Source organism: Chrysemys picta, chromosome 5 (genome assembly GCF_011386835.1).
Source record: "Chrysemys picta bellii isolate R12L10 chromosome 5, ASM1138683v2, whole genome shotgun sequence".
NCBI classification, from domain to species: Eukaryota; Metazoa; Chordata; order Testudines; family Emydidae; genus Chrysemys; species Chrysemys picta.
Window position 1 is genome coordinate 36,064,546 of NC_088795.1, and position 15,865 is coordinate 36,080,410.

General features: G+C 41.5%; 1 protein-coding gene across 4 annotated transcripts in view; it reads left to right on the top strand.

Moving 5' to 3' along the window:
• The first annotated feature begins 331 nt into the window (after positions 1 to 331).
• AP1AR (adaptor related protein complex 1 associated regulatory protein) overlaps positions 332 to 15,865 on the top strand; it is a 32,274-nt gene continuing 16,740 nt past the window's right edge. For 2 of the 4 annotated variants that reach the window (XM_065596225.1, XM_065596226.1), the window contains exons 1-4: positions 821 to 925; positions 8,431 to 8,481; positions 10,528 to 10,554; positions 13,315 to 13,340. In XM_065596225.1, coding sequence (XP_065452297.1) covers positions 836 to 925; positions 8,431 to 8,481; positions 10,528 to 10,554; positions 13,315 to 13,340 — 194 coding nt within the window. In that variant the 5' untranslated portion in view covers positions 821 to 835. Of the gene's footprint in view, positions 763 to 820; positions 926 to 8,430; positions 8,482 to 10,527; positions 10,555 to 13,314; positions 13,341 to 15,865 lie in introns of those variants that run through there. The other 2 variants (XM_065596227.1, XM_005287945.5) reach the window with 2 other exon arrangements.

Here is a 15,865-nt window from a genome sequence, read left to right on the forward strand (position 1 = left end):
TGCCAGTTTTGGTTGGATGTATCCTGGAGGCTTCATTACATGATGCAATCTCTAATTAAAGATTCATCTTTAATTCCTGGAGATTCCATGACAATCCTGGAGAGCTACCACCCTGAGCTTAGGGGGACGGTGCTGCCTCAGGAAGGGAGATGGGGAAAGAGCCTGAGAGGGTCTAAGGGACTGGGACGGGGGGATTAGGAGGGGAGCAGGGTGGGAGAGTCCCTGGGCATGGATCCAGGCAGGAGGAGAGTTAAAGGGGCTGGGCAGGCGCTAGGGGAAAGCCTTGCCTAGGATGAGGCGAGGGGAGGAGCAGGTGGGGGCGTAGGGAACAGGCTTTCCCTACTACGCATGCTCGCACCTGCCACCTCCTCCCGCCGTGGGTCGCATGCGGCACTCAGCGGCCGGGTGCACCAGGCAGCTGCTAGGGCTGCGCGCCGGGGGAGCGGTAGCTGGAGCTGCGGGGCCATGAGGCTGGCGGAGGGGAGCTTCGGCCGGGCGCTCCTTCCCCCTCCGCAGCGAGCGTAGCCGCCTGTTTGGGCAGAGCCGGGTCCCCGCCATTGATGCCGCTGCCGTTGGGCGGCGGTGGCGCGCGCCGCAGAGGAGCCGTTTGATTCCGGGCTGGTAACGGCTGGTGCCGGCCGCTGCCCGTGGTCGGGCCGAGGCCTGGGGCTGCCCCCAGTATGCGATGGGGAACTGCTGGGCGCAGTGGTGCTGCGGCCTTTTCTTGCGGAGAGAAGCGGGGCGGATCCAGCGAGGCGGAGGGTAAGGCGGAAGGAGCAGCCCCCTGGGGCGGGGAGGTGCCGGCCCGGGCTGGCTCCGCCCTGCGCCGGGTGGGATGGCCGGGTCCCGCGCGGTCGTTACCCCGCACTCCCACCCCCGGACCCCGGCGGGGTGGAAGGGCCTGGCAGCGGCACGGCGGCTTCCCAGCCAAGGGGGGGCCGCTGGGCGGGCTGGTCTGTCTGTTTTTTCCCCGGGGTGGGCCGGGGGCGGGGGTAAATGTGCCGCTGGCAGGGCAGGAAGCGGGGCCGAGCCTGGCACGGGCGGGGTCGGGTCTGGCTCGGGATCGGGCCCGGCAGGGTGTACCTGGGAAGGGTAGATGGAGGCGGCCGGTGGGGGGGTGGGGAAGGGGGTTTGGCGAGGTGCCAGGTGGCGCTGTGGCCTGGAGGAAGCTCTGGGAGGTGACACCCCCCCCTCCCCATGCCTCGGGCCTCCAGCCTGGACAGAATCCAGTGGGTGAAACCATTTCTTATGGCCAGCACCTGGCTGATCTGTTAAGCCGCTGGCATACCTAGGTGTGCTCAAACTCACCTAACTTGTGTGAGCCTCGGTTCTCGCTTGTTGGAGCTGGCTAGTTCCCCCTTCCTCTAAAGAGGTAATGGGAGAACTTGACACTCACAGTTTCAACTTGAGGTCTTAGCAAAACCTTGTGGAAGACTCAAGGGGCTTGTCTACATTTGAAATGCTGCAGCTGTGCCGCTGTAGCTTCATTGTAGATGTTACCTACACCAAGGGGGGGGCTTCTCCCCTTGGTGTAGGTAATAGAAGAATTCTTCCATCAACCTAGCGCAGTCTACGCAGGGACTTAGATCAGTTTAACTGTGTCACTCGGGGTGTGTATTCTTCATGCCCTTGAGCGTAGGTTGGTTGATCTTATTTTCTAATGTAAATTAGCCCTAGGACTCTAATGCTACTTAGGAAATTATATTGAAAACTTGCTGCTGGGAGTTGGTGCCTTCTGGTACTTTCACAAGGTAAATCCTTTGTTCTCCAACAGTAATTATGACTCCAGGAATAAAAGTAATCTCTGGTAAAGGTAATTTAGCAGTGTCCAGAGAGGGTGTAAACTTAGAATTCTGACGTATAGTTTGATCCTGACCAGCAGGAAGGAACTGGTTGTGAATCTGGTAAGGTAGTTTGGGTAAAAGTGATCATGAATTGATAGATTTCCTGATTCAAAGGCAATTAAGGAGAGAGCAGCAAAATAAAGTCGGTGGACTTCAAAAAGGCAGACTTTAACAAACTCAAAGACCTGCTAGGTAAGATCCCATGGGAAGAAAATCTCAGGTGATAAAGGAGTTTAGGAGGGCTGTACGTTTCCCCAGGAAACAGTATTAAAGGCACAACAACTGCAGACTATCCCAGTGTGAATGAAAGATCCACATTGGCTTTTTACTATTTTTCATATCAGGAGCTCTTTAATGGACTGAAAATCAAAAAGGAATCTTTTATAAGAAATAGAACTATGGATGAATTGCGAAGGAGACATATAAAAGAATAGCCCAAGCATCTAGGAACAAAAAAAAAAAAAGGCCAAGACACAATAAGGCCTTGTCTACACTGGCAAGTTTCTGTGCAGTAAAGCAGCTTTCTGCGGTGTAACTCCTGAGGTGTATACATTGCCAAGCCCCTTAGTGCTCAGAAACGCCTCAGTTGCAGCGTTGCAAAAAAAACCACCCCAATGAGAATCATAAGCCTTAAAACGCAGAGGCTTCAGCTAGGGTGACCAGATGTCCCGTTTTTATAGGGACAGTCCCGATTTTTGGATCTCTTTCTTATATAGGCTCCTCTTACCCCCACCCCCATCCCAATTTTTCACACTTGCTGTCTGGTCACCCTAGCTCTAGCGCTGTATTGGCAGTGTAAACACATTACAGTGCAGAAAGCAATCAGTTGGCCTCCGGAAGTGTCCCATAATCCCTAAAGTGGCTGCTCTGCTCATTGTTTGAACTTGGCTGCACCAAGCTCCCTTTCTGACAGCCATGGTATGCTGTGCTGATCTGCTCTGGGACACAAAGCAAACTTAATGTTGAACACAGAGGGGGGGGTGTGTGAGAGAGAGAGAGAGAGAGAGATTGCTGTGCAGAGAGCTGGAGAGGGAGGCAGGGGGCTGATGTTGGGGTTTCTCCCGCCTCAGGACTGGTTGCTTTCTTCCGCTGTCTGAATTTACAAGACGGCATGTTGACACACTCTCTGTTCCCTAAAACACACCCTCTTCTTCCCTCTCTCTCCCCCCCCCATACACACACTTACTTCCTGACACACACACTTCCCTCCCTCCTCCCGTCAGTTGAAAAGCAGCTAGCAATGTAGCAGGAGGCCCATGGAACAATGGGATTGGGAAACATGCATCATGTGATGCTGTGCCTGCTCCATGAGGCATTGAAAACCCTTCCCAAAGCACCCTGAGGCCAGTTGCACAGTGGGATAGCTACCATAGTGCACTGCTCTCTTTGCGGTTGCAAGAGATGCTAATGTGGATGCACTCCATCACAAGGAACCCAGTGTGGACACTCAACAGCAGTTTAATTCCAGCGCTTTAATAAAAGTGGTATAATTTGTTGCGCAGAAACTTGCCAGTACTGAACCCAGGGCTAACCCCTACGGAGCCCCACTAGATACATCCTCCCACTCCTGGGTTCAGTACTGTTCAATATTTTCATCAGTGACTTGAATAATGGAGGGGAGAACATGCTTATAAAATTTGCAGATGACACCAAGTTTGGAGGTGTTGCAAGCACTTCAGAGGACAGGATTAGGATTCAAAATGACCTTGACACATTGGAGACTTGATCTGAATTAAACCAGGTGAAATTTAGTAAAGACAAGTGCAAAGTGCTATACTTAGGAAGGACAAATAAAATGCATAACTATGAAATGAATAACTGGCTAGATGGTAGTACTGCCAAAAAGGATCTAGAGGGATTGTAATGGATCACAAATTGAATGAGTCAGCAGTGTGATGCAGTTGTGGAAAAAGCTAATATCATTTTGGGGCATGTTAACAAGTGTTGTATGTTACCCATGAAAGTAATTGTCTCACTGTACTTTGCACTGATGAGGCCTCAACTGGAGTAATGTGCCCAGTTCTGGGTGCCACACTTTAAGAAAGATACGAATAAATCGGAGAGAGTTCAAAGAAGAGTAACAAAAATGCTAAAGGTTTAGAAAACCTGACCTATGAGGAAAGGTTTAAAAAAACAAACAAAAAAAACTAGACATGTTTAGTCTTGAGAAAAGACGACTGAAGGAGGGGACCTGATAAGTCTTCAAATATGTTAAGGGCTGTGATAAAGAGCACAGTAATCGTTGTTTTCCATGGCCACTGGAAATATTAGGTTTAATCTGCAGTCAGGGAGATTTAGATTAGATATTAAGAAAAATGTTCAACTATAAGAATAGTTAAGGATTGGAATAGGCTTCCAAGGGAGGTTGTGGAATCCCCATCCTTGGATTTTTTTTTTTAAGAACAGGTTGGACATGCACACGTGTGCATGCGTGCGCACACTCCCCCTAGCTTAGCTTTAAACTGACTTGGAGTTTAGCTTGATCAAAAGTTAAAACATTTCATACTTTTACCAACATTCTGAACAACTGTGGCTTTTGAGTGATGAAATCCCCCCCACACACAAATTCTGCTATGCTTGTATTTAGAAAAAAGTTAATAAACTGACCAAATTTGTATTCTTTTTGGGGTCTTGATATCTGCAATGTAAGCCAAATATGAATGAATTAGCATCTGTAAAAATCTAAGCGTAGTCTTTGGGGAAGGTCTTTAATATATTTTTATAGATATTTAATAAATATTTGCCTTTAGTATATACTGAACAAATATTTTGCCCAAAGATTAAAAATAATCACCTTGCTGCTGATAGCCAACACGAAAGCTTTCAGTCTAGAAAGATTTATTTTTTCCAGTAAGTTATGAGCAACTGAGAAAGGGAAAGTTAGACGTTAGAAAGTTGTGAATCTGGTAGATGTTTCATAGAACTGTGGGAGGGGGGAGAGAATATTATGGTATTAGTTGAGAGAGTTTAGGAATTCTGAAGACCTCTGTAGTAAATGCTGTGTAAAGTGAATTTTACTGATAAAATTGGCAGAAATCCCAGGTTCCAAACCATACTGTTAATGAACACAGATCCATACTTATGGGATCTGATGCTGCTCCCATTGAAGGTAATGGTAATCACTTATGGAAGAAGGTTCAGCCTCTCTGAGGAAATTAGTGCTTCACCTTCATTGTTGTATGCAGTGGAAGTCTCAAACTATACAATTGGAGAGATCTCTTGTAAATGCTCAGGCTAAGAATTCTTTACTGTTTATTTTGCATTTTAGTGCATTTATATATGAGGCTTGCAAAGCACTTCACAAACACTAATCTAAATTGAATTTATCTTTGTATGAAATTGCAGAGATTATTTTAAAATTGCTTTTTAGCAAAGTGTTTGCTATATGAATTACTGTAGTAATTGAGTTCTCAGTGGGAACAACAAGAAAGGTTGCCTAAGCTACAGAATTTGGTCCGTTTTAAAATTATCATTTTTAATTGTGCCCTGAAACAAATTTCTGTTAATATTGCTCTTCAACTAAAACTTAATGTCTCTGGCCTCCAGCCGTATTAAAAAGTAGGTCAGGTCTAGTTTGTCCCTGTCCTCAATCATAAGCTTTTTCTCTTTGCTCCTAGAGAGATCACATCATTCATAAAAGGCAGCTGTGGGGAATAAATATAATTGGAGCTCCTGGCATTTTTTTGGTATCATTTGCCTAATAAGATTAAAGCATAAACATTTTTATCACATAAGTAAAACAAAATCAATTAAAATTTTTTTGAATAACTTTCTATATGTCCATGTTCTTGCATATCTAATTTTATTAACAAGATTTTAATATAACACCCCCCCCCAACTACTTAAACAGGGTTGTATTTAGCTTATTTACTCCTTCCATGGAGGTGTAAATGTGAACCCTGTATGTCTCTTTTTCCCATACAATATTTTGTCATTCTTCTCTAGATATATGAACTTTAAAGGTTTAATTGGCTAACCTGTAATGTCCAAAAGGTCATGATTTTGTATGAGTTGCAAGAGATGGAGAAGTGAAGCAATACTGTAGCCTTTTCTCTTAAAAGTTCCTTCAAGAAAATAATCAAATGTATCAGTATTTAAATATAGAATATCAGAACATAATATACATATGCACACTAATGATGTACTAATGAGACAAATGGTAAGGGGTGATGAAAGCAATATTTTCCCCACTCCTTCCTTGTTCACTCTGGGCCCTACCCTGAGAGGTGCCCAGTGCCCTCATGTCATCTATAACCTTAGTGGGATTTCAGGGCACTGAGTTCCTCAAAGGCCCACACTTATCATTTCTGTACATAAGAGGGAACAACAGAGTCAAGTGACACAAGATGCCTCTTCTGTTGCTTTTTATCCATCCCTTTAGACAATTGTTCAGTTTAAAACAGAAGGTATGCATTCTGGAGACCATTTTTAAACATGATGCTATTGTGAGCTGAAAACGAAAGCAACATGGGGAAGCAATTTAAATGGCTTGAGGTTTTTTTGTTTTGTTTGTTTTTTTTACCACAAAAAAATCATTAATTTAAATCTGAGGCTTTTTAAAACTCATTTGGAAATTTATGCTATTGCAACTTTAGATTAAAACTTAACAAACTAAATAATAATGAACGGAATCATAAATGCAGTTTTTAAAATGCCACTACGGGTAGGGTATATTTATTGAATTTTGCAACGTTGGTATTGGCAGAAATCAAAATTGAAAATTAAGGCCCTGATTCTGGAAACATTTCAGATACATAACTATGCTTATTAATAGTCCCACTGACATCAGTCAGCCTGCTTGTGCTTAATGTTAAGCTTGTGCCTGAGTGTTTTTAGCATCAGGGCAAAAATTGTATTTTTATTTAAAAAAAAAAAAAAAAAGAAAAAACTTTTAGTGGCATAAAATGTTTTACTTCAAAACAAAATTGCTTTCATGTTATAATGTTAAACTTAATGTGAACTTTTTAAAAAACAGTCTGAAATTTTCAAAAACAGGAGGCTAAAGTTAGGCATATAAGGATTTTCATTGTCACTGAAGTAACTTAGGGCCCATTGATTTCTAACTGCAAACCCGATGAAGGCATGTAACCTAAATAATTTGTTTTTCTTCAATATTCTGCCTTCAGTGTAGTCAACATGACAGTTATGTTGCTGATACTTGCCTGAGGAATCTGCCTCTCAAGAGTGGAGTTATATGGCTATGTGGAGTTCTGGGCTTTGGCATATTGTCTGTTCTTTCCAACCCAGTTACATGAGTCAAGGAACTGGGCTTTATTTGGGCCCTCCTATACTTGTTACAGTCCATTGGGCTTGCTGTAACATAGCTGTTTTCTCAAAACTCTCGGAGACTATTCCACAGCCTAGTACATCTCACCAGTCTAGAAGTTTTCCTAGTGTCAGCCTAAATTTTTCTTTTCTTAATTTCACTCTTTCTTTTTTAAATGTGTGGTGTGCGTGCACATGTGCTCTTTCTCTGTGGTGCAAAACATTTTGGGAGCTGAAGGTCTAGAAAAGCTCCTCTAACAATGAGAAAGAGCAGTCACGGTTGGGTTACCCTGGAAGTTATTTCTGGACAGAACAGTAGTTTTTATTTACACCTGTGCTAGAATATATAATGTATAAATACAACCATACCTAAAACAGCAGTGGTCTGCTGTTTGAGAGCCAATATTCTGACTTAAGGGGTGATAGCCTGGAAAAAAAAGTCTTGGTTGAAAGTCTTGGATAAACTCCTTATTATACTCGCCTGACTCCTTAAGATATACTTAAGTCAGTCAGTGACTCAAAGAAAGGCTTGGATCTCTGTAGTTGCTATGCTCAACCACCCTCTGCCAAAAATGTCATTTGGTTCCCAAATTGTGATCCATGGAGTACCGGCAAGTCAAATGGTGCTGGTTTACTACCTTGTTTCTTGATGCTTCTTTTTTTTGATAAATCAGTAATCTTTCTGAAGAAACAAGAGATATAAAAGGTTAGCCCCCTAGCTACATCAGTAAACAGTCAAAGAATGACACTCTACAAGCTGGCATTTGTTACATAGAACACTGCTAGCAGGCATAATGAGTCATACCGTGAGCAATGAGTTTTTCAGAGGCTGGCCAGAATTATGTGTCTTGAGGGAAATAGGTAAAATGTACTAAAACTGGTTAATACAGTTTAAAAATAAAAATGCTCAATGGCAGCAAATGCAAAGCAATCAGCATCCTGATACATTACTCCTTCACTGGGAAAGGAGTTTATTCTTTTTGCACCTTCCTTCCAATTTGAAAAAACATTTTTACATCCTCAGACACAAGTATTTTTCACACTCCAGTTTGTTTCCCCTGTAATATAGTGCATCAGTTAATATAACTCTATTAATAGTTGACAGTAATAAATTAGCTTACGCCTAAACATTAAAATGAATTCACAATGGCTTTTGAAGTATTTTGCTCTCGAGCTGCTTCTAATTTTGTGATTAAAATGGTAGTGATGTAACTATCGGACCTGACTTCATTCTGTCATAAATATTTTTTTTAGAATATTTTGAGAAGATATTTGAACTGTAGAACTACTAACCTGCAATGAAATTATGGGTTTATTTTCTAGATCAAAGTATTTTAGAACATGTTCAACTGGAGAACACTTCACTATAGAGGTAAGTACTTTTTTCCCCTAAGCATTGAAACCTTTTTTTAAAAGTTGCACCCCAACCAGACTTTCTGGCACTTGTCATTGTTTACATAAAATGGAGCCTCTTAACACTATATCAGACTAATGCACTAAGTGAATCATGAAATAGTAATTGTCTTGCCATTTCTCTTGATCAAGTAAAAAGACTTAGGCATGTCAATATTCTACACTGTAATGCATATAGGAATCACAGTATTAGTTTTCTGTGCTCTGTCCAGCAGCAGATGAGACAATAGCAAAAATTCTCAAGTCCTGTCTATATTACAGCTTTCACTACTGCTATACTGGGAGTGAAATATATCACATTTTTGCCATTGTAAATGCATCCTAATTTAGTCTGCTGGATCACAGAATCTGATCTGATCTCTCAAGATCCACCAACTCTGGAGGCTACTCTGTGTTGACAGGAAAATCCTGACTTTCAAGCAAGGAAGCATCTCTATCGTTGCACTATTAAAGACTATCCATTTAGCTAAGGGCAGAGTCTGTCACTTGCCTGACCTGTCAGGTTCATGGGAATAATAGGGTTGAGTGTGTTCATAGAACATGTCAATATAGCACACATGCCCTTGTTCCAAGAACTTGAGGACAGCTCTTTCCTCAGGGTGGAACTTGGCATTGTTGGGGAGAAATTTGTAGTAGCTACAATTGCTACCTTACTTGGCTGTCAGCAAGGGAAACAGAAGGTTATGTGGACATAAAAATCTCCCCTTGTGCAGCATAAATCTGTCAGTGTGAGAGTGTTCCCTGCAACAGCAGACTGATGTGGAAAGACGGTTCTGTCCTTTTCTTAATCTCCTAGATGGCTTAGACCAGTTTCTCCTTTCCCATTTATAGTAGTTATTCTGTACCTTATAGGAACTCCTGTGAGCTGTGCTGCCCACCGATGCTAGTAGATTGACTCCACTATAGATGTAGGATGCAGTGCTGGATGGCTTCTGTTGGTTTTATTTTGATCTTTGTGATAGGTCAACCTACTGCAGTGGCTTGTGCAACTTGTAAGGCTGCATATATTTTGGATTCAGCCTTCTGTGCTTAGATCCGTTTATAAAGCACCCTAATGTTTTCATTGGCTCTTACTCCCTGATATGCAAAGTTGTCATCTTGCTTAGAATCCTGGTTTCTGTTTCAAGTAACTAATTATTCCACCTGAATTTGTTACTGTATATCCCCAATGCGGAAAGGGATGAATTGAGGTCTCTCTGTGAAAGAGGTATATCTGTGCTGCAGCTTTCCAGGACGCAGATTCGGGGAGGGGAGACTGGGACCATTTTAAGAGGTTAGGATCCATAGCTGGAAGAGAGGGTTTTCCATCTTTTGCTGAGGAAAGCTTGTATTTATTTCTTCAGAGATGTCAACGGTGCTTAGAGCTTTTGTATCGGCAATTTATTTGTTTTTATAAGTTAATTATTTTTGCCCTACGAATATTTTTCAGAAAACATGTCATGAATTTCATTTATTTTAATATTTTAGTGTTAGAGGTAGCTTGCAATACAGCTTTTGGCTATGGTGCACTTTTATACTAATATACAGTACTTCTGTGTCTCTAGTGCCTATAACTGATAGTTTTATGGCTCTTATTCATATCAGAATACATGAGCTTTAGAGAATTAATCAGTCATTAATTAATAAAACCATAAATTACCCTCCTAGCGGAGTTGCTCGGGGCACTGTATAATACCAAATGCAATGAAATGCAACAAAACTCTTAATTCTAACTCTTACCCTCTTAATTATTACATTCTGTGTAGAAGAAAACAACTTACAAGCTATGTTTGTAGGGAAGCTGGTCACACTCCAAAAGCAATAGCTCTTCACAAAGTAGAAGATTTGATAATTGAATATTCTTGTCTTCAGCTTTAATTGGAGCAGCGTTTCCACAAAATATGCCTAATAGGTAAACATGTTGTAATTATGCTGATTTTTATTTGTGTTCATTGAAGTGTGGTGTTTGTATCGCAATAACTGCTTGTCAGTAATCTTGTATACTCTGTGTTGTTTTTCTTTGCAGTTTGAGAATCTAGTGGAAAGTGATGAGGTAAGTACTTGGGTTTCACAGTACAGCACTCAGTAATTCAACACACTTTCATACTTGTAAAAAATTTATTTGTAGTCCCAAGATCCACATCTTGCTAACCCTTCTGGCTGCAGCTAACTTCTGCATTGGTCTCTTCATAGAGGAGTTGCTGGTATTTCTTTGACGCTATTGGGACTTGATTTTCTTCCTCTAGGATAGTAGTAAATAATATTTATCTGGTTATGGGGGATGGAGAGAAGTGGGACTGCAAAGGGAAGTGCAGGATTATTATAATGGGACTTATGAAAAAAATTATACCTGATAAAGATTCAGTCTGTAGGGGTATCCTACATAAGAGTAGGAATACTTGGCTAACTGTAATCTTTTGGTAAAACACAAACATTCCTCATATCAGTTGAGTAGTGGCAGTACAGCATGCTTTCATACAGAGAATCTGAGTTTGGCACCTGAACTATTATAAGCTCTAACTTGAACTGGTAGAAGCACTGGAGTCAGTGTCTTTAGCTCCATGTAGGAATGTGTGCGTTGGACTTAGTCTTTGGTAATGCCTCACTTCATTTCTGAAGCCTAACACAAGGAAGTAGTTCACTAATGCTGCAGGGAGTTGCTTTCAGTCCATCCTTCATTACTACTTTCCTTCAAAAACCTTAAGTTGCAAAGAGGGAATTTCTGTGTCAACAAGCCTCTTTTCCCAACTCCCTGGCAACTCCCAAAAAAAAACCACCATTCAGGAGGTACAGTTATAGAACTTCTCAGGGACCTGGAGGCAGTTGGACTCTGTCCATGTGACCCATAATGCATTCGAAGACATGCTGTCATCTGGCCCAAGAGTGAAATTACTGCATATAGGGTATCGCTCTGCCCGTTTTTGCTATCTAAGAATGAACTTGTTTAAATGTTGGTACTGCAAAATTTAAACAGTGACCATTACTTATCTCTTTTGCACCTTCAGTAAACAGGATTGGCATCCTTTGTGGTTCCAATGTCTGTACATAGCAGTAATCTACGAGGTGTGGGTTTATAATGGATACCAGCACAGTTCAAGTATGCTGAGGCACTAGGTCAAAAGTGGCATTTTCAACCATCTGTGAAATGCAAATAGTTCTGTAACTGCTGCTTAGAAATGTCCTTACACAACGGCTTTAAAAAACTTTCTTAAAAATAAACGGTGGCACATGTCAGTCACTGGTTTCTCACTTTCATAGCTTAGATCACTTTGAATAAGCCTGTTATAAGACAAGACTCCTATGTTTCATCAAGGAGTATCAGGTGTGAAACAGCATGAAGGTATTTAAGAAGCCAACTCAAAGAGTTCCTCCTACACAAGCATTCAGGTCTTGAGCAGTCCAGGCAAACGATGCACGTTACAACAAAGCTTAAACTTGTTCTTCATAATAATTTTAAAAACAATACTAGCTGCCTATTTAATTTTAAAAACAGCAAAAAATATCCATCTCCCTTTCCATTTCTTATAAGGAGTCTTGAAGTTTAAAACTCCTCAGTTGATAGATATGCTTGCTTTGCTCTGCTTAGCTCTTGGAAGTCCAGGGGCTCCGGACTGCAGGCCCCGTGCTGCCCGGGGTACCTAGGGACAGCTCTGTCCGCCATTAGGGATTTTTTTCCCCGAGAACTCCCTGTAACATTTCGCGAACCCCAGTTTGGGAACACTGTAGACTGACCTGAAACAAAGACCCAAGTTGCATAGGTCACCTCCTCCCAGGTTAACGTAGAATGAGGTAAACATATCACTGATCTGGTTGGTACAGAGTAGAAGATTCACCCAGTGGTACTGTATCTGAGCCAGACCGGAATATGAAAACATGAAAGTTGCCTGTCTGGGCAACACACTGGAGGAATGTCAATTCAAGTTTTATGCAGTTCTCTCACTCTGCTTGTGCATAAATTGGCTCAAGTGACAAGCCATTCAAAAGGACCAAAATAGGCCTCACAACTTCACTTCCAAACAAGCACATGCTGATAATGATGGACAATATGTTGGCAAGTCATGTCAAGAAACATGGAGGTCCCTAGGTCCAAAGCGCTTCAGAAGGAAACTAATGTATTTTTCACGTGGGCTGAAAAACACCCTTTTTACGCAAGAGTGCGTCACATCTGGGAGAAGGGTGATGTAAGGGGAGACTAGCTAAGTGGACAGACTAGGAAGAGTGGAATCTTCACCATTAGGTCTTCAGGTATTTGAAGTTTTTCAGGCAGCAGCCATGGAGCTCTCTTCACCCATGGACAGTACCAAAGTTGCCCATGTTCTACTCCTGGATAAAGAGCAAAAGGTGGTGATAAGTTGCGCTATTTAACAAATGGCCCATCAGCCTGCTTTATATGTCCCATGTAGTTTCTGCATGTTGCTGGCTATCACGTGCAAGGGAGAAGAGAACTGGGGAGAGAAACCTGATCCCACCAGCTCTTTAATGGCCAAAACAAGCTGGAGACCATAAGAGAAGACCTGCCTTGTGGTCTACCTATTCAAGAAAAACCCTCCTTTCTCAGGGTGCCAGCATTCTATCACAATGCAGACAGGCTGAGACTAGCTGCCTGTTACTTAGAAAGGTGAAGATGGAAAAAGAGGATGCTTGTAGCTCATTCTGTTGGATCTCTAATTACATATGGGTTGCTCCTGATCTTAAAACTTTTGTCTGTGAAAGCTTGGTTGTTTTTTTAATAAATGTAGATTGGTTAGTTTGTATATTTAGATGTAGATAATGGCTTATCTTAATTACATTGATTTTATTTATAATTTAACAGGGAGAAAGCCCAGGAAGCAGTCATAGGTAAGACATTGTGTTTCAAGAGCTTTTTTTTTTTATAAACTTATGTCCTCTTCCATCATGTCAGTCAAACTACATATGACCAGCAAAATTCATGCTGACTTTTCACTTAACTGATGCCTGAAAATTCTAATGCCAGACAGTTACCCAACTTCAGTGAATAACTGTGAACTTACAAGATACTAATATTTGTGGTGGTAATTTATTTTAATATAGTTTAAAATACTTTTTAATGGAGTTTAGTCAACAGTAAATCCATAATTTTTTGTAACCCACCTGATTTTTATATTTAATTCTGAAATGATGAACCCACACTTTACATCTGCTAGTTTTGCAAAGCTTACATTTATGTGGCATTCACAACCACTTGGAGCTGACTAACACAGCAAATAGCACCACAACCACAGGGGGATGTTCTTCTCCACTGCCTTTGGGGCACATGCATAGACTGTGCAGTGAGGATGATAGGAAGCAAGAGGCAGTGATCTTGAAGGGGCGAGGATGGAGGGTCCCAGAGCTCAAGCTCCAGCCCCAGCCCAAACATCTACACAGCAATTTTTTTTAGACCCGCAAGCCCAAATCAACTGACCTGGGTCAGCCACAGCTGTGCCATGGGTCTTCTATCCCTGAGTAGTGTACCTTTAGAGTGTTCTGTGCAGTTACGGCAGCCTGTGGCTTGGGTATTGAGTCTAGCACCCCAGACTTCGCAGTCAGTCACTGCAGTTTGCCTGCTATCAGACCCTCACTGCACAGCCTGCAGGGGAGGAAAAGCCAGAGAGGCAGTGGCAGAAGAGGACAGGGGGAATGCAATTGAGGAAGATCATCCCCGGAAGGTCCGGGCCCACGTCTGGCCAAGGTAATTAAGGACCATAGGTAGCTTTCCCAGGACTGATCCTCCCCTTCTCTGTGCTTGAGAGTGGGGTTCAGGAATACAATAAGGAGGGCTGTAGAGAGGTCCCGGTTTCATGGAGGTGGGGAGGCAGGGATAGAGGTCTTGGACTGGTTCTGGAAGTGGGGAGAGGGAAAGGTCCCAGTTTCTGGGTGGGGTGGGGGATCCCTATTGCTCTAACATTCACAGAAGTGTATCTAAAATTCATCACAAGCATTCAAAGTGCTAGGCTAGACGAGTCCCCCTTCCCCAACTGTATTTAGCTTTACACCTTTGGCACTAGAGGCTGATCCAATCAACATTCTTAATTTTTTTTCATAAACACCCCAAAAAATCTCAAAGCAGGTTGGCATCTGAGTCAATAGAAGGACTTCAAATAAATCAGTATAAAGCAACAATTTTTTTCAGTAGTCTAGAACAGAAAAATCTTAAATATCTTGAAGTATCCTTCTAAATTTTAAAAGTTTCAACTTCTTTAAAAGGCTTTGGCACTTGGCTTTTTGTTTTCCTCACAGGTATTCAACTTTGTTCACAATGTAGATATTTTCTAAATATATATTTCAGTGATTTTGCATACAAATATTTTTAAACTTAATTGCATGTTAGTAAATTAATTGAAGGTAGATCTGTATAATATACAGCAAGATTGCTGATGTTTGAGTTTATTAAACATTTACTTTATTTAAACTACTGGTGCAAAGTTAAAAACAAGTAGCCTTTATTTAGGCATACAAAGATAAAACAATGCAGAAGCTTTGTCTGCATTTCCTTTACCTCACTTTCTTAAATATCATGCTTTTTTAAACCTGTAGCTTTGGTTTTTGTACTGTAGGTCCGTTTAAAAAAAAAAAAAAAATCCCCCTCTAACATCCACAAAAAATAGTTTGACAAACATTCCGCTAGTTGTGGGGGGAAATCTGGACACGAACAAGGTTCCAGTGAATTCCTCACTGCTCTATAATCCTACAGACTTATACCACTCACTCAATCTTAACTTGGTCCCCTAATATTTGCAAAAGTATATACAAATGTTACAATAACAAATTACTAAAATTATAAAATCTTTCTATTCCATGAATTCATATCCAACATGCTATAACATTTAATATGTCCTGCAACGTTATCACTTGATTCTGCAACTTCAACGGGCGCCGTGTTGGCACAACAACTTGTCTTCAAGAGTGGGGTCTTGCTCCCTGTGAAACACTGTGTGTTCCTTGCTTAGTTGCTACATAATACAAAGTGCACATATGGTTACATAATTTTAGGACACGGTATAATCAACATGAAACCAGAGCCTCCATTCCAGTTCTTTTAATAAAAACATTGTTCTGCTCCTCCTACACTCTGATCTGAGAGAACATTTTGAGCTTGGATATAACTTCAGTTACCCTGGGACTACTTTCCTTTTGAAATCTTTACATATTATTTAATATGTAGTAATCAAAAATATGTCCAATATTTCTATTAGAGAATAGAAAAAGGGGACACAATTAAATAGGATGGGACAGCAGTGAGTAAAAGTTCATACAGCACTGAGAAATTAGTTGGAATCTTTCAATCTTAATTTCAAGGCATAATTTTTGTAAAGGGTGAATTCTTTTTTGGGGGGAATGCCATTTCATTTAAATACACTTTA